The sequence below is a fragment of the Echinops telfairi genome, unplaced genomic scaffold (genome assembly GCF_000313985.2).
Source record: "Echinops telfairi isolate 266 unplaced genomic scaffold, ASM31398v2 ScPeMD7_15;HRSCAF=58, whole genome shotgun sequence".
Taxonomy (NCBI): domain Eukaryota; kingdom Metazoa; phylum Chordata; class Mammalia; order Afrosoricida; family Tenrecidae; genus Echinops; species Echinops telfairi.
Genome location: NW_022103912.1, coordinates 3033077 through 3053141, shown reverse-complemented (window position 1 = coordinate 3053141; position 20065 = coordinate 3033077). Strand labels below are relative to the sequence as shown.

General features: G+C 52.7%; 1 protein-coding gene across 1 annotated transcript in view; it reads right to left on the bottom strand.

The window, feature by feature from the left end:
• The window catches only part of EN1 (engrailed homeobox 1), a 22910-nt gene extending 4215 nt beyond the window's left edge, over window positions 1–18695 (bottom strand). The window contains exons 1-2 of the mRNA XM_004711908.2: window positions 18613–18695; window positions 18439–18548 (exon numbers count right to left, since the gene is read on the bottom strand). Coding sequence (XP_004711965.1) covers window positions 18439–18548; window positions 18613–18695 — 193 coding nt within the window. The remainder of the gene's footprint in view (window positions 1–18438; window positions 18549–18612) is intronic.
• Between the last annotated feature and the right edge of the window lie 1370 nt (window positions 18696–20065).

Below are 20065 nucleotides of genomic sequence, written 5' to 3'. Positions count from 1 at the left end.
GGCGAAGGCGCGGGGCGGGTGCCGGCCAAAAGCCCCGGCGCCGGGCCTGGATCGCTTGCTCTTATCGAGCGGCTGGATCTCGCCGCCTCGCCCTCGCTCTAATTTGTAGACATCCAGATAGGGAGACTCTTGGCAATTTCTTTTCGCGTTCTGCCACCCGAGTCAATGGTTTGTGATCAATGGGGAGTGAGCCACAGCTCAAAAGAAAGCAAGAAAAGGAAAAAGAGATTTAAAAAAAAAGCTCCGGTAATTTTTTTTTCTTAAAGGGAAAAAAATAATCTTTAAAGTCTAGCCTAGGCTTTCAAGGCAGGAGTGAAGGGTTTGACTGCCCCGAGTGTCACGCTCAGCTGTGCCCAGAGCGCGAGGCTGGCAGCGCATTTAATCGCCTTTGCTTTTTTTGCAGAGCGAGCGCGTCTCCGCCAGCACCGGGCTGCCTTTTTATTTTTTTCTCTCAAATCTCTGACAGCTCCGATCTTTGCTCAAACTCTCGCTGGAAAAAAAAAAATCACCCAGGCACACTTTTTGCCTTCAAACCGGAAGCACGTGAGTCAGGGCCGCACGTGTGCGGGGCCAATGACAAGGCCGGATTCGCGCTGACACCCGGGCTGAGGGCCAATGGGCGCGCGCGGGACTTTGCGGATAAATAATCCGGGGGTGGCGGCCGCGGCGGAGAGGGGGCTGGGGGCGCGGGCCCGGCGCGTCCGGCCGGTTCTCCCCCGCCCGCGCCCCTCCCCCCCTCCGGTCGGGACACAGCGGCCGAGCCCCGGAGGAGCCGACGGGAGGGGTGGAGTGGGGGTTAGGCAAATAGAGAAGCAACTCCATAAACAACTTGTTGGCCAATGCAGGCCCTTGGGTGCGTTCGCTCTGGGCTCAGTGACAGAACGCAGGGGACCTCAGCTCTTTGCACCCCGACATCTAAGAACTCAGCCTTTCATTTTCCCTTTTGGTTCGCCTTTTGTTGAAGAGAGAGAGAGACTGATGTCACCGAGTGTGTATGTGTGTTGGGGAAATGAAGCAAAGAGATGGGCGATGTGAAACCGATCTAGAGTTGGTTCTTTCGGAGGCGCCGGTTATTTTTGTACAACAACCCAGCCTGTGAGCCTGGCCCGCAGCGCTTGTTTGTCGGTCATTCCTGCGGAATCCGTTTCCCTGCGTTTCCCTGCAGAACCACCCCCGGGTGCTGCCCCGATGCCACAGAGCTAAGAGCAGAGGACGCAGGAGAGCTTCAGCTCGGGGTGCCTGAGCTTTCCCTGGCGGCCGAAGTCTGGGCTGCCCAGCCTGCTTGGCAGAGTTGGCCGAGAAGGGCACCAGGGCCAGGAGAGTCATGCTGACGATGCCATTAAGGCCCGGGTTGGGGGGGGGGGTTGTGTTGGGTTTACCTGCAAAGTAAAACAAAACAAAAGCCCGTCTCCCCAAGGATTTGCCCTGGCTCGCTGACGATTTGAATAGCGAGTTTCCCCTCCTTAAAGGCTAATTTTCCTGAAATAACAGGAGACTTCCTGGGAGCCTCCAGCTTAATTAAGCCCTGTGCGTTCTTCCTGAGTTTGAGGACAGACAGGAGACTCGCGTCCGCCTAGTTCTTTTTCTCCTTTTTCTTTTCTGATCGAAACACCTCCCCCCCCCACCCCCCACCCCGCCCGCAAAAAAAAAAAAAATCTCCCAGGGCCAGGGATGCAGGAGAGGCGCTGGGTACTCCAGAGGACCCTCTGAAGCATGCTGTGCCCAGAGGAAAGAAAACAGCCTTCAGTCCGCAGTCTAGGCCTTCCCAGGACGCCCCTTTTGCAGATCCCGAGGTCCTGCAGCTCCTGACAGCCGTCCCCAACAGGAGGGGAAGAAGAAGAATCTCTTGGAGACTGTTGCCGAGCTGGGACATGCAAAATATCCCTACCCAGCTTACTAGAAAAATCACGGCAGATTACGAGGGGGGAAAAAACCCCCAAAACCTCAACAGTGCAAGCCAAGGCTGTGTTTGCAGATTCTGAAATGATTTGGGGTTGGGAGGCTATTGCTTAGGCCCGCTTCAGGGAGCCCGGGTGCACGGTGGTTCAGCACTGGGCTGTTCACTCAAATGTTGGCATATTGAACCACTAGCCCCACTCCCCTGGAGAATGATATGCTTTTGTTTAAAAAGAGATAAGAAAAGATGCTCTTACAGCCCAGGCAACCCTGTAGGGCAGGGCCCCTCCGAGTCTGAATTTGACGGTAGTGGGCTGGGTTTTCTGGTTTGGGGTGTCCTTCTGGCTAGACCTACGAGTTGGCCTGGAGGCCCGCCAGGTCTCTTCAGTCCCTCCCAGCGACCCCCAACCCCAACATGGCCTATTTCGGGTTCCTTTCAGCTCCATGCCCAAGGGGTCCCCGAAATCTCCCGGCGCCCCCACCCCTAATCCCTGAAACAGGGGTGGGATTTTATTTTTATTTAAGTTCGCAAAATTGAAATCTTTATCCCGCAAGCGAGCGTGGGTACTTAATTAAATTCTAATTAGGACACTATCAATATCCTATTTAGCCGCGTAGCTTTTGTGCGCCGAGGTCCCTTTCAGCGCCGTAAATAGGGTCTCGACGCCTTATCTCGCTTGCAGGAGACGCTTCGAGAAGGGCTGCGGAAGATAATTTATAGGTTTTAATTACTCTTCATTCCGCCTGATCAGCTTGGCGTTCATCACAGGCCTGTGAATAAAACCCTGGTCAAAAGCTCTGTCACATCGCGCTGGCAAGACGCTTAATCAAAGTGAGCGGCCCCGCGCGCCGCGCGGCCGGGCTCCTCCACGTAATTTCCAGCCAGCTGATAAAGCCAGCTGAATAATGCCGCGGCCCTTTGGAGACACCATTTACAGAAATGACTTTATTGACGGCTTAACGTCGGTAATTCATTTTACCTTTCATGTAGCGGAGCCCGGATTTGTTACAGTAATGGGATGATAAATGCACCCGCGGCCCACGAGCTCGGGCTAGATTAGGCGGCGCTTTGCTCAGGCTTGCCCCTCACCCCCTAGGCCGGGCCTGCGCTGCCAGAAGCCACACTGCGCATCTTGCAAGTTCCCCGAGCTCCGAGACCCCCACCCTGGCCGGCACCCTCCTATCCCTCCTGAAAATGAGCACTCGATTGAGAACTCCACGTGAGCGGGGGAGCAAGACTGGGAAGGAGCTGTGTGAGGGCTGAGGGTGACGAACATTGGCGTAGGCTTGTGCGCGCGGAGTTCAGAGGACTGCCAGTGAGCCTAGGGCTGGCGTGTGCACGTACGTGGGCAAAGAAGTTGGGTGTGTGTCCGGGAATTAGGTAATTTCTTTCAACAGGAGAGATTCTCCCATCAAGGTGTCTGGGAGGTGAGCTAGCAGGAAGCAGGTGCGTGGGTGAGAGAACTGGGGGCAGGGGGAAACTGCCTATTGTGGACAGTAGCCCTTTCTCCAAATACTCTCTTGCTCCTTTCCCAAGGTTTAGGATTAAGGATGGCTTCCTAGCCCTTCTGAGCACGTAAGAGAGGGCCAGGGGCTGGGCTATGTCTCCGGGCTTCAAGAAGTTCGTGGCACAATGGAATTAAAAGATAATGGCATTTTCCAAAGGGCTGTTGGAATCCACCTTCTCCTTCCCCGCCCCCCATAACAAAAAGATTACCTTTTAAGTTCTACTTCCATATGCGGCTCAGGACAAAAGGGAAGACTACAGGAGAGGGGAAATCAAATCTCTTTCTCCCCACATAAAGCAGAGGAGGGCACTAGAAGCCTGTAATGATGGGAGTTTGCGAGCACTAAGTGACCCCAAGCTTCCTAACCCCTCTCTCATTTCAGATTTCTTGGATTCTCTGCGGCTAACCAGAGGTTGCCACTGGGCAAAGGGCACTTGGTGAGACCGGAGGGGAATAATGGCTATTCACATTCTTCGCAGAGTTTCCGGAGAAGTTTGGGATCACATAGTGGGAAACGGATGAGTGCTTCTGGACAGCCCCAGGATGAAATCGAAGCGATTTTACCGGTTATTCCTCCTTTTTTCCAATCTTAGAAAAATCGCGGAGCAATCTCAGAGTGGCCTCCAGCAGTGGGTCCCTGAGCTGTGTACTTGTGCCCCGTAGCTTGAGAGAAAACTTGTCTGTAAAATCACTTGGGGGTGGGTGGGGGTGGCATCTGCCTGTGTTTGTGGGCCTGGCAGGAGGACCCTGTATGAGCACATCTCAGTGTATACTAGAGTCAACCCCCCCCCCCAATTAAGCACGCTAAGATGTGTTTGTGGGAGAATTTTGGTGGATGTTGTTTAGAAAAGAAAATTATTTCACCAGCCTAGCCTGCATGTCATCAGAATGTTGGATTTCGTTTGGGCAGAAACAAATGTTGGGGTCCCTCATGCTGCCACCTCATTCCCAAGGATTCCAGAGGAGAATTGCAAAAGGAAATCTCACATCCTGCAGGGCGTGTGCGCTTGGTGGACCAGGAGTTCAAGTGCGTTGCATGAACATGGTGGTAATCGCATTTCGAGTGTAGATCAGTGGCGTTGGGGCCTCGTGGAGAGGGACATGAATGAATTGTCGCAACACAATAGCACGCAGCCTTCCTAGGGGGACTGGGTGACCAGCGGTTTTGTTGGGAGTGAATGCGAGAAAATTTCTGCTACAAGTGCCGCGGTATTATTATGAGCTGGAAGGTCAGACTATACATCGCAGGTCCCCAAAGCCTATAGACCTTGGGAAATGTGGGGCCTGGAACCACATCATTTTACCTGACACTCCTTTCAATAGACTAATTCAATTAGCATTGGGGTTTGGGTCTTCATTTGGAGGCGACAATAATGTGGGGAGGTGGGTGCTGTGGGATTCGTTGAGTATTCGTTAGGAACCACGACTTTGTCTGGCAGCAACTGGAAGTGGGGCTGGGGAGGCAGCAAAGAGAAAGAGCTAAGGTGCGTGGAGTGCGGAGTGCGTAGGAGGCACACCTTGGGAGAGGAAATACACGTTCCCAAAATTGGGAAGGCGCTTTGTTTGGAAACTGGCAAGAATCCTTAGGTGGGGCGGGGGACCTCCTTTTTCAGGGAACATAAAAGCCCAGGTTCCTAGGAAGTCCCAGCAAAAGCCTGCTGGTGAAGGTTGGTATCTTCGGGGTTTTCAATATTTTGATTTATGCCCCCCCCCCCCATCGCCCTGCCTTCTCCCAGGATCCTCGCCTTTTTCTCTGAGAGCAGTTCACGACAAGGACCTTTTCCTACTAGAAATGTGTTGTTCTCCTCTCCCCCTCCCCCCGAAACAAACAAACAAACAAACAAACAAACAAACCTGGACTGGCTGAAAAAACAAAAAACAAACCCAAGCTCCTTCTCCTTGGTTCTCTGAAACTAGCTTAGGGGTGGGGCAAACATTTAGGTGATTTCCACAAATCGCACTGGGGGACGAAATCTCCACCAACCCGGCTCCCAGGCTGAAGGCTCGCCGCTCTGGTGCGGGGAGCTGGACGAAATCTCCACCAACCCGGCTCCCAGGCTGAAGGCTCGCCGCTCTGGTGCGGGGAGCTGGCGATGCGGGTCGCTGTTTGCGGGTTCAGAGGCCACGGTCGGATAAGAGAAAACGTCCGGGAGAAGGCCCCTGGAGTCGGATTACCAGAGGGGGAGCCTTGGCCAACCCCTGGGGCTCCTCCCGCGGCTCTCTGGCTGTGGCCACACAGCCAGCCAGGTCCCCAGAAGCAAGGGTGTCCACGCTTGCGCGCGGCTCGGGAACAGAAAGGCGACTGCACACTCACGTGTGTCCACATAGATCGCTATCGATTGATCGATATCTATATTCACTTTATTTAGGTATTCCGTTTCTCTACTTACACTGATTCGCACCCAAATTCCAGAACCGAACCTCGAATATTCAAACGTTCACATTCCCCCTAAGGGGGGAAAATATCAGAGTTCATGCCCAGTCTGCGATGGGGTTTTCTTTCTTTTCTTTCTCTCCTCCCCAGCCCTCTCCCCCATGGATAAGGTTCCCCTCAAGCTTGGGAACCCCTCGCCCAGATCACCCCAGTCCCCACCTGTCCAGAGGTGACTCCTGCCTCGATGGGACTTGGCGCTGTTCCGAGTCCACGCCGCCGGGCCTGGAGGAGTGTGCGCAGGTGGATGGCTACAAGAGTGGGAGCGAGGAAGGAGACAGGAGCGCGGCGGACCCGGTACTGCTGCACACCCCCCACCCCCCGCCCCGCTCCTTCCCAGCTTCCCCCAGGCCCCTCCAAAAGGGAGGCCAAGAAATCATCAACGCGAAGAAAGAAGGCAAAACAACATCTCCCAGCCTTCTGCACCGGAACGCCGGTGTGGTTCCCAGACCGAGCTCAATTGGCGTCCTTCGGAGGGAACTGCCCGCCTCCTTCCCCAGACGCCTCCAGGGGTGGGGGCTTCACGGAGCTTGTCTCCCACTGACCCGAAAGCAGACAGCAGAAATCTGCGCACCCAGCTCTCCGTATCCCGCTTCTCTGGCGCCTTGTTCTTTCCTACACCCCCTTTCACCCTTGGGGGCTGCAGCCAGGGGGCGGGGGACCTCCTTCCCTGAGAGAGTGTGGGGAAGCCTCCGGTTCAGGCCACCAGCCAGGTTGGCACCGCAGGGGACTGGAGGGGAGGTGGGGAAAGGGAAATATTGAGTCCGGAAAAGGGGGCTGGAAACTACCACGGACACACTCCATCCTTTCTCAGAATGGCTCGGCTGGGGTGGGTGGGGGGCTGCGGAGGGTTGATCACTTATATTCCAAGGCCTTCCCGGGTCACCTTCCCTCTGACTGCTCCTGCAGAAAGCTGGCTGGAGGACGTCAGTGCGCGCCTGCGTGTGGGTACGTGACTTTGTGCGTGAGAAGCTCCGTCTGAGTGTATAGATGAGTGCGTGTGCCCAGAGGAATCCTGTGCAGGGCTGGCTGGGAGTCCGTTTGATCGTGACCGTGACTGCGCAGGGTTCGTGTTTGTTCGTTGGCATGCGCTTTGCCTGCCCATGGATGGAGGTGTCCCCCTGGGTAGGCGTCAGCATGTGCGTTTGGGGGCTGGCTGTGCCGTTTCCTCCCATGCAGGCTTCGGAAGTGAGTTACCCTAAAACGCCGCAGCCACAGGGTTCGGACTCCAAAGAAGCTGCTCGCCTCCCTGCTTCCGACTGTGAAAGGGCTGTGGAGACCAGGGCTTCAGGGCACCTTAAAGCAGGCACTGGTTTAAAGGTTTCCTGTGATCTCCCCGGCCCCACCTCAGCAACCAAAGTCCTGGTAGAGGGCGGGGGCCAAGGTCAAGATTTAAGGGACCTCAGAGGGACAGTCCAAAAGCTGGGGGAGGGGACTGGCGAGACAAACAAGGAAACCGAGGCCCATAAAAAGGAAAAGACTAGGTCAGGGTCGCACCAGCAGCAACCGCTAGTGGGACTGCGCACTACCTGGGGTAGTGGTGTTTTGTCTTGCTCAATCCCAGGTGAGAGCGCCCAAGATGGGCTCGGTCCTCCTGTCCCTATCCCCAGCCCCCACAGCCCAAAGTGCGGGGAGAACTGTGGAAGAAAACTGCACCTCTTGCGGTTAGGCACGCTGTGGGGGTGACCCAGCACCTCCTCCTGTTGGGTTTCAGTTTGGGGGTTGGAGCGGCCAGGAGGAAGTGAACAGTTTCTCCTTTACCGCCTTTCTCCTTCAGAACTTCCCAGGGGTCAGTGGTACAGTTGGGAGGGTGGGGGTCCCGGAGGAGAAGTTAGGCCTTGCTTCCTGGAGCTGTTGCGAGGGTGGGGGAGTATTCCAGGCCTGTCCCTCCCTCTCTGGCTTCAAGGAAGTCAGCCCCGGAATTGTTAAGCAAAGGAGTTAAGTATGGAATCTCATGGCCATCAAAATGGCCAAGGCAAATATTGGAGGAGACGTCAATAATGGATGAGCACACAAGAAACCCATCCCGCCAACAAGGATCACCGCCATGGAAAAAGGGTCCTTTCCCCCTTCCCCTTCTCCTCCGATATTTAAAACAAAACAAAACTGAAAACAAAGTAGGCAGAAAGAATGGGGTGGGACGGCAGCCTAGGTTGTTTGGAGCCTTGGCTTGGACGTATTTGTAGAGGGGAGATACCTCTAAAGGGCGCCCCGGAGGGGGGTGGGGTGGGGTGGGGGGGCAGGTGTTTTCTTCGACCATGGGGGTCCCAGCCTTGCCCTCTCCGACCCCCCTTGACAACCCTCAAAGCACACACCGCTCTTCTGTCTCTGAAAGGATGAGGCGTGAACTGGCTCAGGGCCTTGACTCCACCGAGCCAGAGAACTGGAACTTGAATTTCGGGGATCTTTTACTTCAAACCTTTGGCACCCAGCCCTTTGCACTCTGGAGTACGGTCTCAGGCGGGGAGGATCGGGAGCAGAGTCGAGAGGCGCCGGCAGATTTCCAGTTGATTTTCCTGTGATGAGCGCGCCACCTGTCGGCAACTTCTGAAGAGTACACCTGCGCCGAATTTTCCGGATCTGCAGCGGAAGGCCCGGAAGGCAATTGCTGGAACTGAAGTTAGCACTCTCTGAACCCTGAGCTGTAAAGGGGAGGAGCAACGGGGTTTCTAGAAAGTGATCTTCCTTGGGAGTCCCTCACACTTTCTGAGAGCCAAGGGGCCTCCAAAAGCCGATTGCTTTTTGATTCAGAAAACTGAACATCAAGGCGCTGGTGTGGGACTCAAGAAACGGTATTATCGGACCCCTGCGGTCACTAGCACTGAATTTTGGGCTAGTTCCCACTGGGCCTTCGGTCTCCATTTGTCAACCGAGGGAGTTGAATTATGTTGATGCCCTCCTAATTCCAATTCTAACTTTGAGCAAGACATTTAGCCCATGCCCAGCTCGCGGCTTAGGGGTTTCTGCATTGGGCCGCTAAACCCATGCTCAGCAGTTCAAAGCCACCAACCGCTCCGTGAGAGGAAGATGAGGCTTTCTGTGCTCTGTCTGTAAAGAGCTAGACTCTGAACTCCACAGGGCCAGATCTACCTTCTCCTCTAGGGTCACCAGGAGTCGCAGTCCACTCAATGGCAGTGAGATTTCTCTATACAGTTTATACCCTACATCTGAGTACTCATTTCCTGTATGACGACCACTTCCATTATATTAGTTTTCTCAATTGCCTGAGGATTTCTTGGTCCGAATTATTCTGACAAGAACCCATATCCTTTGAACCGTTTGCAAGAAACCGTCAAAAGATAAGGTGGGGTAGAAAGGGGGAACCGATTACAAGGAGCTACATAGAACCTCTTCCCTGGGGGATGGACAACAGAAAAGTGGGTGAAGGGAGACATCGGATAGTGTAAGAGATGACAAAATAATAATAATTTATAAATTATCAAGGGTTCATGAGGGAAGGGGGAGTGGGGAGGGAGGGGCAAAAATGAGGAGCTGATATTAAGGCCTCCAGTTGAAAGAAAATGTTTTGAGAATGATGAGGGCAACAAATGTACAAATATGCTTGACACAATGGAGGGACGGATGGGTTGTGATAAGAATTGTACGAGCCCCCAATAAAATGATTTTTTTTAAAAGATAAACGAAAACTTTGTTCTCTGTAAGGTGTAGACACTGCTGTGTTGGGAGCTGTGGGTCGAGCTAGTGAGGACACGCTGGGTGCACTTAAGAGGGACTCCACTCCAAATGGCAGACCGCAGATGGAGAGGAGCGACCGACCAAAGAGGGGCTGAGTGAGAGGGGACAAGAAGGGAGGAGGCGGGGTACCCAGCAGCACCGGGGTTGACCCGAGGCTCCTGGCTAGATAGTGCCCTGCCGTGCAGCAAAGGCAAGCGCTCTGGCTCTGACCTCTTGCCACTCTGAATTTCCCGTGAAATGAAGAAGGCACAGAAACTCGTGGCAAAGGAGTAATCTTTTGCTGAGAGCCTGTAAACTCCACCTGTAGTGAGGGCTTGTGTTGCTCCAGGGAGGCCCTTGGGAGCGGTGGGCTCCTTTCTCCATCCGCTGCTGCTGCTCTGCTCACTGGGGTCCCTCACCCAGTTGCACTTCCTCCCCCGAGAGTCGTCCCATGGTCAGTCCTCACCTTACCGAGCAGTCAGCCAAGGTCAAGGCAAGGCGGACTCGCGGTCCCACCTGCCAAGCTGCAGGATTCCTCAGCTCTGCGCAAGGCCCAAAGGGCTGCACCCTCCTGGCGCCCTCTCCTCTGCGGTATTCAGAGGGGCCGCCACAGGGGCTTTCTGCGAGTCGGAATCCGGCAGGCAGTGCTATGGACACACTGAACCTAGAACTCTTGGCTTTAGGTTATCCAGGAGACGTTTGTTGTCGTCCCTTCTGCGAGTTCAGCAATGGTTCTGGGGCCGCCGAAGCGGTGACTTTCAACGCCTTGGAGAATCCTCTGTGGGATCCGATGCTGGGTGGGAATGTGCGGCTGGGGGTCCTATTTACGGATGGAAAAGTTGAGAATTGCAAAGGTTGGGCTGCCTGAGCTCTAACCGAGGACTGATGGGATGGGCGTCAGAGCGGAGGCAGTTGGGGGTCCGTAGGATTCAGAATTGGGCGAGCGCTTACTCAGCTGGGTCTCATTCCAAGAGGCTGGGTCAGCGCCACCTCTGCCGGTTCCAGACAGGACAGACTCACCGGCTGCGATGACTCACGTTTCCTTGCGAACTGGTCACACCGACTAGTGGAGTCCCCAACTTTGAGCCTTCCCTGCTCCACCCTCACACCCCCTTCTCCTCAGTGCCTACCCACGACGGAGCTGTGCTGGGAAAGTTGGAGGTCCAGACCTGGGCCCAGTACAGACTGCAGCCTGGGCTTCAAGGTGGGCTGTGGGTTGGGCAGAGTGGAGGAGTGGAGCCACGAGCAGCAGGGACTGTATGCGCTCAGCTGCCTGCCGGGCTCCCCCTCCAGGGCCAGAAACCAGAGGCCAGTGGGCTGCAGAGAACTGACAAGGACGACTCAGATACCTCCCAAAGCCTGCAGCGAAATCCAGCTCCAACTGGTGCAGCTCAGAGCAGAGGACTCTGGGAAAAGCCCGGACCAGCACAGGAAAGGGCACATTCATTTTAACCTGCAATTTCATCTTTCACCCAACTGTTGGCATCTGAATAAAGGGGAGGGAGGGAGAAGTCCACCTTCTCGGAGCCTAAGCAGAGCATGTGGAGCCCTGGCTGTGGACCAGGCATGTCCCAAAAGTGTGGCCTTTGGAGGTGCTGCCGGGTGATCTTCATTGCTATCCATCTAGGTACAGAGCAGCATTACCCCACCTTGCAGAAGAGGAACCTGTGAAAAGTCTTTTGACACCTGAGAAATGACCAACTCGGCCTCAGGGACACTCAAGGGCATTGCATCACCAAGGAAAGGAGGGTTACACTCTCCCACCCTCACCCTGGTTAGAGGCCTTGGGCTCCTAGGCTGCTCCGGGGGGGGGCGGGCCTATGGGGGTCCATTCCATGTCTCTCTCCCTGAGCTTTTGCAAGAAGTTCTGGGCAGCGAGGTCCCCTATCCTGGACAGAGAGCTGAATCATAAAGCCTGGCCCACTTTGGGGACCCAGACCTCTCGCCAGGCCTTGCAGCACAAAGGCCTCCCCTTGTCCCAGAGCAGTGACTCCCTAAAGGGGCACACATTGGACTTGCTTTCCTATGGGGACAGCAAAGAGAGAAACCCCACCTCCACCACCCTGCCCAGGCCCTCCCAGGTTGGAGCTTCCTGGAGTCAGCAGTGGCCCATTGGAGGTCCCTCCATTAATCCCTCAGGGCCTTAAGGTCTGGCATTGGAACGTTAAGGCAGGGAGCTACCATGGCCAGATTTCCCAGGAGGGGAGCCCAGCAGAGGCCTGCAACACCTACCTCATCCCAGCAACAAGAAGTCGGAGGTCCTAGGCTTCAGTGTCTCCCTGCTGCCCTGCTGTGGGTCCCAGACATCCGAGGTCTGAAGCAGCACCCCTTCCTGGGCTCCATCTTCCCCACATGGAGGCCCTGGCAGTCTACTGCCTGCCAGCCCCCAGAAGCAAAGCAGGAGAGTGGGGTACAGGATTGCATGCCAGGAAGAAGGTGACCAAGGCTCAACTCTGGTCTGTTCTTCAAGACCTTCATATTTCCACCCATCAGAACAGATCCCAGGTCACCCCCTCCACTGCTGCCAGATCTCCACAGGCCTCCTGCTGCCCGCTGCCCCCTTCTCCCCTGAGGATCCACGAGGAAGGGGCTTTGGTTGATCCCACCAGACCTGGACCTGGCAGGGGGCAGAGAGGTGAGCTCAGGTTCCAGGGGAGTGCAGGTATGCAGAGAGGTGGGGCCTGGTGCACCCCTGGGTTTCCATCTGGGGGTGGGGTGGAGGTGGGAGAGGGGTCCCCATTTTCTGCAAACTTCCCTGCCTTTTGCTCCCCCTCCCATCTTTCCCTCTCTCGAGGGGGTTTCTCCTTCAGCCAGAGGGGCCTTGCCAAGGAATGTTTTACTGACTTTAGGTAGAACCTGTGAGTTCTCAGGGTTGGGGAAACACCCACCCCTTCCCCCGGAAGCCATCCAAACTCCTAAAGCACCGCTCTGTCCTACAAGAAAAAGCATCAGGTGGCCTTGCCAATCATCTGCTTTAACAGCCCTAATTGCCTTTGGCAGAGGTTCAAACCTTCCTATGGGGAAGTTGCCTTTGGTTGAGAATGGGGAACCCTAGAATGTTTACAGGAAGGTTTGATGGAGTGATTTGAAGAGATTGAGGGTGTCAGCAGTTCTGGATGTGCATGAACATGACCCAGGCTCTCTCTCTCTCTGTTTGTGTGTGTCCCTTGAAGTCCCCAGAGTGGTGCAAATGGTTTGCCCTTGGCTCTGAGGAGCACACGGGTCACCATGGGTAGAATTTGAAGGGGCCCTTGATCTCCACCCCACCCGCTTCTCCTGGTGGTAACAGGTACCTCCATCACAAGTCTTGCCAGAGGGGATTCAGAATTTGCAGTAAGAAGGGGAGGTTAGAATTACAGCCTCATGAACCCACAGGGGCAGTTCTACTCGGTCCTATAGGGTCTCTATGAGTCAGCATCAGCTCCATGGTTTGATTCGGTTTGATGGGAGGTGGCATAATGGTCACCCGTTGGGCTGCTAACTGCATCATCAGTGGGTTGAAACCACCACCTGCTCCTTAGGAGAAAGACGAGGCTTTCTGCTCCTGTGAAGTGTTCCTGTCTCAGGAACCCACAGGGCAGGGCTGCCTTGTCCTGTTGGGTTGCGGTCAGCTGGAATGAACTCCCTGGCAGTGAGTTCACCATTGAGGGGAGGACCAACATGAGGTAGCCTGGTCTGTGACGATTGATAGTCCAGAAGTCCGAAGAGGCAGCTCAATTCTGTCCTCGGGGCTTTTTCTGGGTCAGTGCCCGCTCCAAGGCAGTGGGTCTGGTCTTTGGAGGGGAGGCGATTGACCTTGGCTGGGTCTCCAAGAGAGAGAGGACCAGCTGACAGGCTTGAGGCTGCCAAGCCCTCCGCTTTGCCGGCCATTGCCATTACCTCTCCCGTCAGTCTCGGTTATCAAGTGTGGACTCGACAGGAATGTTGCACGGAAGAACTAATTAAATGGCAGCACAATGCTTTGAGAACATTAAATGTCCCGTAAAAGCCTAATGCTAACAATAATCTCGATAGTGGTAATTATGTACCAGGAAGCACATCCCCAGACAGCCCCAATGCAGTGGCTGACTAAGAGGACCGGGGAACACCCACCCTTTCTGCCGTACTGTCTCAGGCTCCCAATGACGCACTGCAGCTCAGGTGTAGCGCCTGTAATGTGGGGATCTTCCCACCTGCCCCACCGCCCCGCACTGAGATGAAGCGCTGCAGGTGGTCTGTGTGACACTGGAGGGGCCAGGGCACAGAAAGCAACAGGGCCAGTGGGCTTCCATTTACCTGGCACTGGTTGCTGGATCATGGCAACTGTGACCCAGGTCTGGTCTGGGCTCCGGGATGCTTCCCCCCTTTCTGTAGCTGTCCTGTTTGCAACTGCCTGAGAAGGCCACTTTGGAGTTGATGATTAGCCAGAGGGTTCAGGGCTTGTTTCGTTCTGCCAGGGCATGGGATGGTAGGCCCTCTTCGTCCATTCGCCCCACCTCTTCCTGCTGTGCCGTGCAGAGATGCAATGATTAGATTGTGGGGCTGAGCAGAAAAGGCTGTGGGGACCCCTTCGCTGTGGGGAGTTTTGGAAATAAACTCTTGCATTTTAGTCCTGAGCCGAAAGGAAGACCTAAATGGCAAGGAGTGGGCTCCCTGTCACTAGAGGTTTCCAAGAGAGGACTGCTTTCAGAGAGGGGAGGCATGCCTGGGGAGACGGCTAAGACATGGCAGTCTGTGTCTATCTGAGGCCAGTCTCTCAGATCCAGGGTCAAGCCTGCAATGGTCGCCTGGCAGTATGGATCGGCTCTGGGATTCCTCAGAGCCTTTGACAAGCTCTGTGACCTGTCCAGTGGTTGCAGTCTGACCTTTGAAGGCTCAGGACTTCGGTTCTCCATGGCTCTGTTAGGAGATTACTGTGGAGCTTTTGTACGGGGGACCCCATCATAGTCCAAGAGTAGGGAGTGAGAGGTTCTCCTAAGCAGCTTGAAGGATCAGCATAGCCCTCTCTCGTTTTTTCTCTGGGTCTTTGTTAAGGAAGAGCAAGCGATTCATGGGTTTTCTCATCATGTGTCTGTCTTCTGGTTTGGTGAAACCACCAGGCCTTCCCCAGGAAGGATGGTTTCCTTTTAAGGCAATTTTCAACCACCCACCCAACTCCTCTAGCCGCCCCCCTCAACAAGATGCTTCCCTGCTCTGGCTGGACTGGGCACACTGGCTTCTATGGAAACCAAGGGACGCTCGGAGGGCAGCAATCACAGTGACTCATGATGGAGGTTTCGGGGGAATTTCCACCCCAGAAGTTGCCAGGCCTGTTAGGGTTTTATAGACACCTAGATGCATTTATGACCCTCCTCACCATTGACCTTTCCCTAACTTCATCCCTTAGTGACTTAGAGAAAAATGACAAATTTGGGGTTCTCCAGCAGCCTCTTTTGTGTCGTCTCCAATTTGGCCCAAGGATCTGTTTTGACGGCATTGTGACAGCATGCCCCCTCCTGATGTGAAGTGTTTAGTAGACGGTTGTTGTTTTTCACCCAAAAGACATATTTTTTGTCTACTTCAGGCTTTAAACACCAAGTGCTTTATTTCATTTAGGTTAAGCATCATCAACTAGGAAATAACTCACGTCCAGCTGTATAAAGCTTTTAAGTCTTGGTTTGAGTGGCTGCAAAGAAAAGAGGAGGAACAGTTAGACAGAACTTAACCGGCCTTGGAGTCCTCGGTGGCAAACAGGTTCATTTCCAACCTCTGCAAAGGAGAGAAAAGACCAGAGATCGATGCAGGCCCTTCATCAGGTGAGAATGCTGTCAGTGGTGGCAATGCTGAGTGTAGGAGGTTGTGCTTTGTAAGAGTTCTTACACACACGTATTCATAAAGGAAAAGAATTTGGAATTTGGCATTTCACTCTTACCGATCCAAATATACGCTTTGCTCTTTGTTTCTGTTTTCTAATGAGAACTGTGCGAGCCCGTGTGCCCAGCCTCCTCATCTCTTTTCCTGGGGGGAAACCGAGGCACAGAACCATGTGTGCTGCATGCAAGGTCTCAGCATGTGTGAGTGGGACAGAGGCTGGTTTCTCTATCCGTCAGTGCCATCTATGCACCTCGACCCAGGAGCTGCTGCTTTTGACAAGGAGCCAAATGCACACGTCTGTCTCCAGATGTGCCCTAGGGGATGACAAGTCCTACAATAGTCTTCCTGTGACATCCCAACTACCCCACAAGGGTGCAGTCGTTCCCACTGTAGATTGTACAGCAAGGTACTGAACACTCTGGGACAGTATGCCGTCATGTCCCCTCAGCACTGCTGGCTTATTTTCTGGGTGGAGCCGTTGCTATTTGGGAAACTTTGGGGGAAAGTGGAGAATCTTATACATCCAGGACCTCTAACAAGTTTATGAGGTTCTGCTTTGTTTTATTCGACTCTGCTCTGCCCTGGGCTCTTGTGGCATCGCGAAGACCCCGTGTTTAAATCAGTTAAGAGTGAGATGCACGAGGTTGCAGATACAATTTTAGCAACAGCTGCAGAGTCAGCCTTTTTGTTTCCCAGGAAGATATTGTTAAGCAGGACATATTTCCTCCCTCAGGGATCTCATGGAAATAATAATAATGATAATAATAATTGCATTTTAGTTACCTTTGGTTGGTGATCCAGGAGTGTGAGGTGGGGTCAAGGAGAAGGAAAGTGATCCAGATTCCACGTTATAGGGAGAGAAGCTAAAGGGTCTACTAACCGGCAGGATGGCGGTTCAAATCTACCCAGAAGAGCCTCTGAAGAAAAGCCTGCCTAGTTACTTCTCAATAGGCAGCCATTGAAAATGAGGACCTGGTGCCAGGGGCTTAAGTGGAGAGCAAACGTTTTGAGAAGGATGAGGGCAATGAACGTACAGATGTGCTTTACACAATTGATGTATGTATGGGTTGTGATAAGAATTGTATGAGCCCCTAATAAAATGATTAAAAAAATCAAATTAAGTGTTGTTGAGTATTAGGTGATTTATCACTTTTGACATAAGTATTAATTGCTTTGATTGAAATTCTAATAAAGTCTGTCTTGTTGGGAAAAAAAAGAAAGAAAGAAAACCTGATAGAGCAGTGCTACTCTGACATCCAGGAGTCTCCATGAGCCAAAGTCCACTTGTCGTAGGCAACTCATGGTCAGTTTTGGCTGGTGACCAGGGAGGCTGAGGTGAAGTTGAGAAGGAGAGGGGACAAGTTCGAGGCTTGTAGTGAGAGAACTCAGGGGAGGGTGGGGATGGGATAGGTAGGACCACTTCAAAAAGGGCAGGCGGCTGTGGTATGTCACCAGCAAGTTCACGCTGGCTGGCTTTTTTTGACGCTCCTCTCCACTGGCACACTCAGGCAATTCACAGCCTTTATTTGGCATCTGTAGTTCCTTGTTGGCCAATGTGCTTTCCGGGTTGTGGGTACCCACACTTCTTGTTTAACGGCATTGGTTAATTTGTCCTGTTAAAATCACGCTTCCTCTGAGCAGGATGTTCAGGAAATGGGGCTTGTGGTCCTCTTTCCTGGAGCACCAGCATACGGAGAAGCCATCCCGCCGGCTGTTTAGATGCTTCCACACTGTCGACTGTTTGTGGAAGCTGAAACCGAACGAGGATTGTGAGGATGATGCAGGACCAGGCAGCGTGTTGCTCGATTGCACACCCAGGATCACTACTTGCCAGCAACAATGGGACAGACACAAGTGTATTACCGGGAGACCTCGTCTGTAGTCATCCACCGATGGGAGAGATGTTGAAGCATGTTTTTTTGAAATAAACCTACACACGTCTGAATGAACCCCCAGAACCAATACTTTATTTTAACTTACCCCTGTAAGTGTAAAACACATCGGAGAGTAAAACAAACAAACAAACAAAAACAGTACACACACACAATGTAAAATAATCAATACATAATTGTATATCGACTACATAATGATATAATTCGAAGATACTGGGTCGAATAAAATATAATAAAATTAATGTAATTTTTGTTGTTGTTTTCCTTTAATTTTGCTTCTAGAAAATTTAAAACGACATATTCCACTTGCATTCATGGCTCACATGATTCCTTCCAACGGACAGCACCAGTGCAGGTAACACTTTTCCTTCTAAAAATATTGAAAGGATTTGCTCACTGGCTTTTTTATCCTGCTAGCGCGTGCATGTCCGAGGGCAGTTAAGAACTTCGGTAACGTTTCCTTTCCATGGAGCAGAATCTAAGGGTACAGCCAACAGCTAGGAGCTTATTGAGTAATCTCCAAATACTGGCTTCTGGCGACATCGTGTGGCTCCTGGTGGTACTACACGTGCCATGGGCGGCGCAAAAGTGCCCTCAACAAGACCTTGTTGACACCCCAAGTGGGCCAGTCCCCGGGAAATCCTAAGCTCTGAGCACGTGTCTTTTGTGAACCTGTACCACCTTACTCGTTCCTATGGAGTTCTTCTCTTCCTCCTTTGACCTCTGCCACAGCTGGCAGGTGTACTTCTTGGCAGAGAAAATAGCTCCGGCCTGCCGGTGGGAGATGAGAATGGAACCCTAGCGACTTCGCAAAGGTTGGGTCGTTTGGGGGCCATCACCTCACATGTCAAACAGAGGGTGATAGCAAATGACCTCTACACTTGCTTCCGACTCTCCAAGTCTGTGAGCCTCAGGGTGATCGACAAGAAAGGTTTCCTCGGGCCTACTTCAAGATTCAGAGAGGGATTCCCACACGGCGCTGAGGTGGCCAAAGCATGGCTGATTTCTGAGGAGCTGATAACACAAGCATATTTCTTGTCATTTATATTTTATATATATATTGTCTTATTTAATCCTCACAACAGTATCATGAATTAGGCATTATTACCCGAATAGACTCATGTATAAGCCAGGGTTTTTTTTAGCACATTTTTATGCTGTAAAAGCCCCCCTTGGCTCATACTCGAGTGAGGGTCCCCCTCACCTGTTCTCAGGTGCAGTGCGCTGTTCTCCAGCCTCTCCCGCTCCTCTGCGGGCCCCCGCAGCCTCTGTGGGTGGTCCGATGACTGCTGATAGCACCGCTCTTCCTTTCCCCTGCGCGCCGGCAGCCTGTGCGGTCCGTGCTGGGCAAGAGCCTGCCCGCTTCTGTGTGCTGTACCTGGGGCGCACCGCATCCTTGACAGGTGAATGTCGGATGCGGCAGCTCTTCTTCTCCTGCTCTTCTCCAGAGCTGTGACCCATGGCGTAGCCTTGACAGTCTTACCCGTGCTTGGTCACGCCCCCTTGCTTAGCTCAAGCATTGCTGAATACAAGTACCGGTATATCTCTGGTTTGGGATATACAGTACGTTTATTTACAGTACCTTTCTTAGTCTGCTATATTTTATTTTTTATTTCCTTATTAACCCCTATCTGGACCCAGTGTTGACTGTGCTTGCATAGAGCAGCCTGTGTTGGGGCTTGTTGGGAGCCGGTGGCCATTAAGGCCTTAGCCTCAGCCACATAGCTGAACTTGGCTGCTTCCTGGTTGTTAAGTTTCGCCTTTCTTTTGCTAAACCTGTGGGGGACTGGCCCTGCCTAAATTCCTGCCTACGCGTTCCTAGCTACTTGCTCTGTAGCACGGTCGGTTTTAAATTTGACCTTTTCACCCATTGGTTAATAATGCCGAGCGCTCATTGGACTAAGATGGACTTTGCATTACGCCTAATGAACCTTAGTCTGCATGCAGGACGTCTTTGAGAACTAGCGCGCGCCCTTTTACCTGCAGCTGATTGGTTAACGTTCTTATGCTTCATTAATATACATGTTGGATTGGATGTTGTGTCGCACACCTTATTAAAATATGCACCTCCCAGTTCCCCTTTTTTATACCCCAGCTTTGCCCAAATAAATGAGTTTGATCAGCGTTTTGTCTTGCTCCACGTCTCCGTGTCTTTTCTCCCATCCAGGTTCGTCTTTCCCTGCAGGGCCCTGCTCGTGTGTCCCGCAGGCCGGGACGCTACAGGGGCTCATAATATACACACTGTGTTGTGTACGCACTGTGTTACTGCATGTGTTGCGTTAGCACTTCCCATACACATGCAGTAACGCTGCCTATGCAGTAACGCAGTGCATGCAGTAACACAGTGCGTACACAACGCACCGGGTATATTATGAGCCCTAACACAGGCCGCTCTATGCAAACAGGCATGTCATCACATTCTGGAATATCATCAGCCTGTGTTAGGCCTCAAACTATACAAGCTGCGTTGTGTACATGCAGTAAGGCAGCGTATGTAGTAATGAAGCGCATGTAGTAACACAGCGTGTATAGTATGAACCCTAGCACCGGCTGCTGTATGCAGACATAGTCATGTCATCACATTCTGGAATATTATCATATCAAACTCTCCAAACCCTGAATTACTGTCAGCTCCCTTGGGGATCCTGCATGTTTTGGGTCTCATGGTGTCTTTTGAGTGCGATTATTTTGGGGGGGGGGCTCTGTTTTCCATGGTGAAGTCTATCCGTCTTGCTGCATTTTATTGCCAATTGATTTTACTTGATTATATGTATACCACTAGTTGCCTTGAGACCACCGTTTTTACTGTAAATTGACCTCTTATAAGGGGT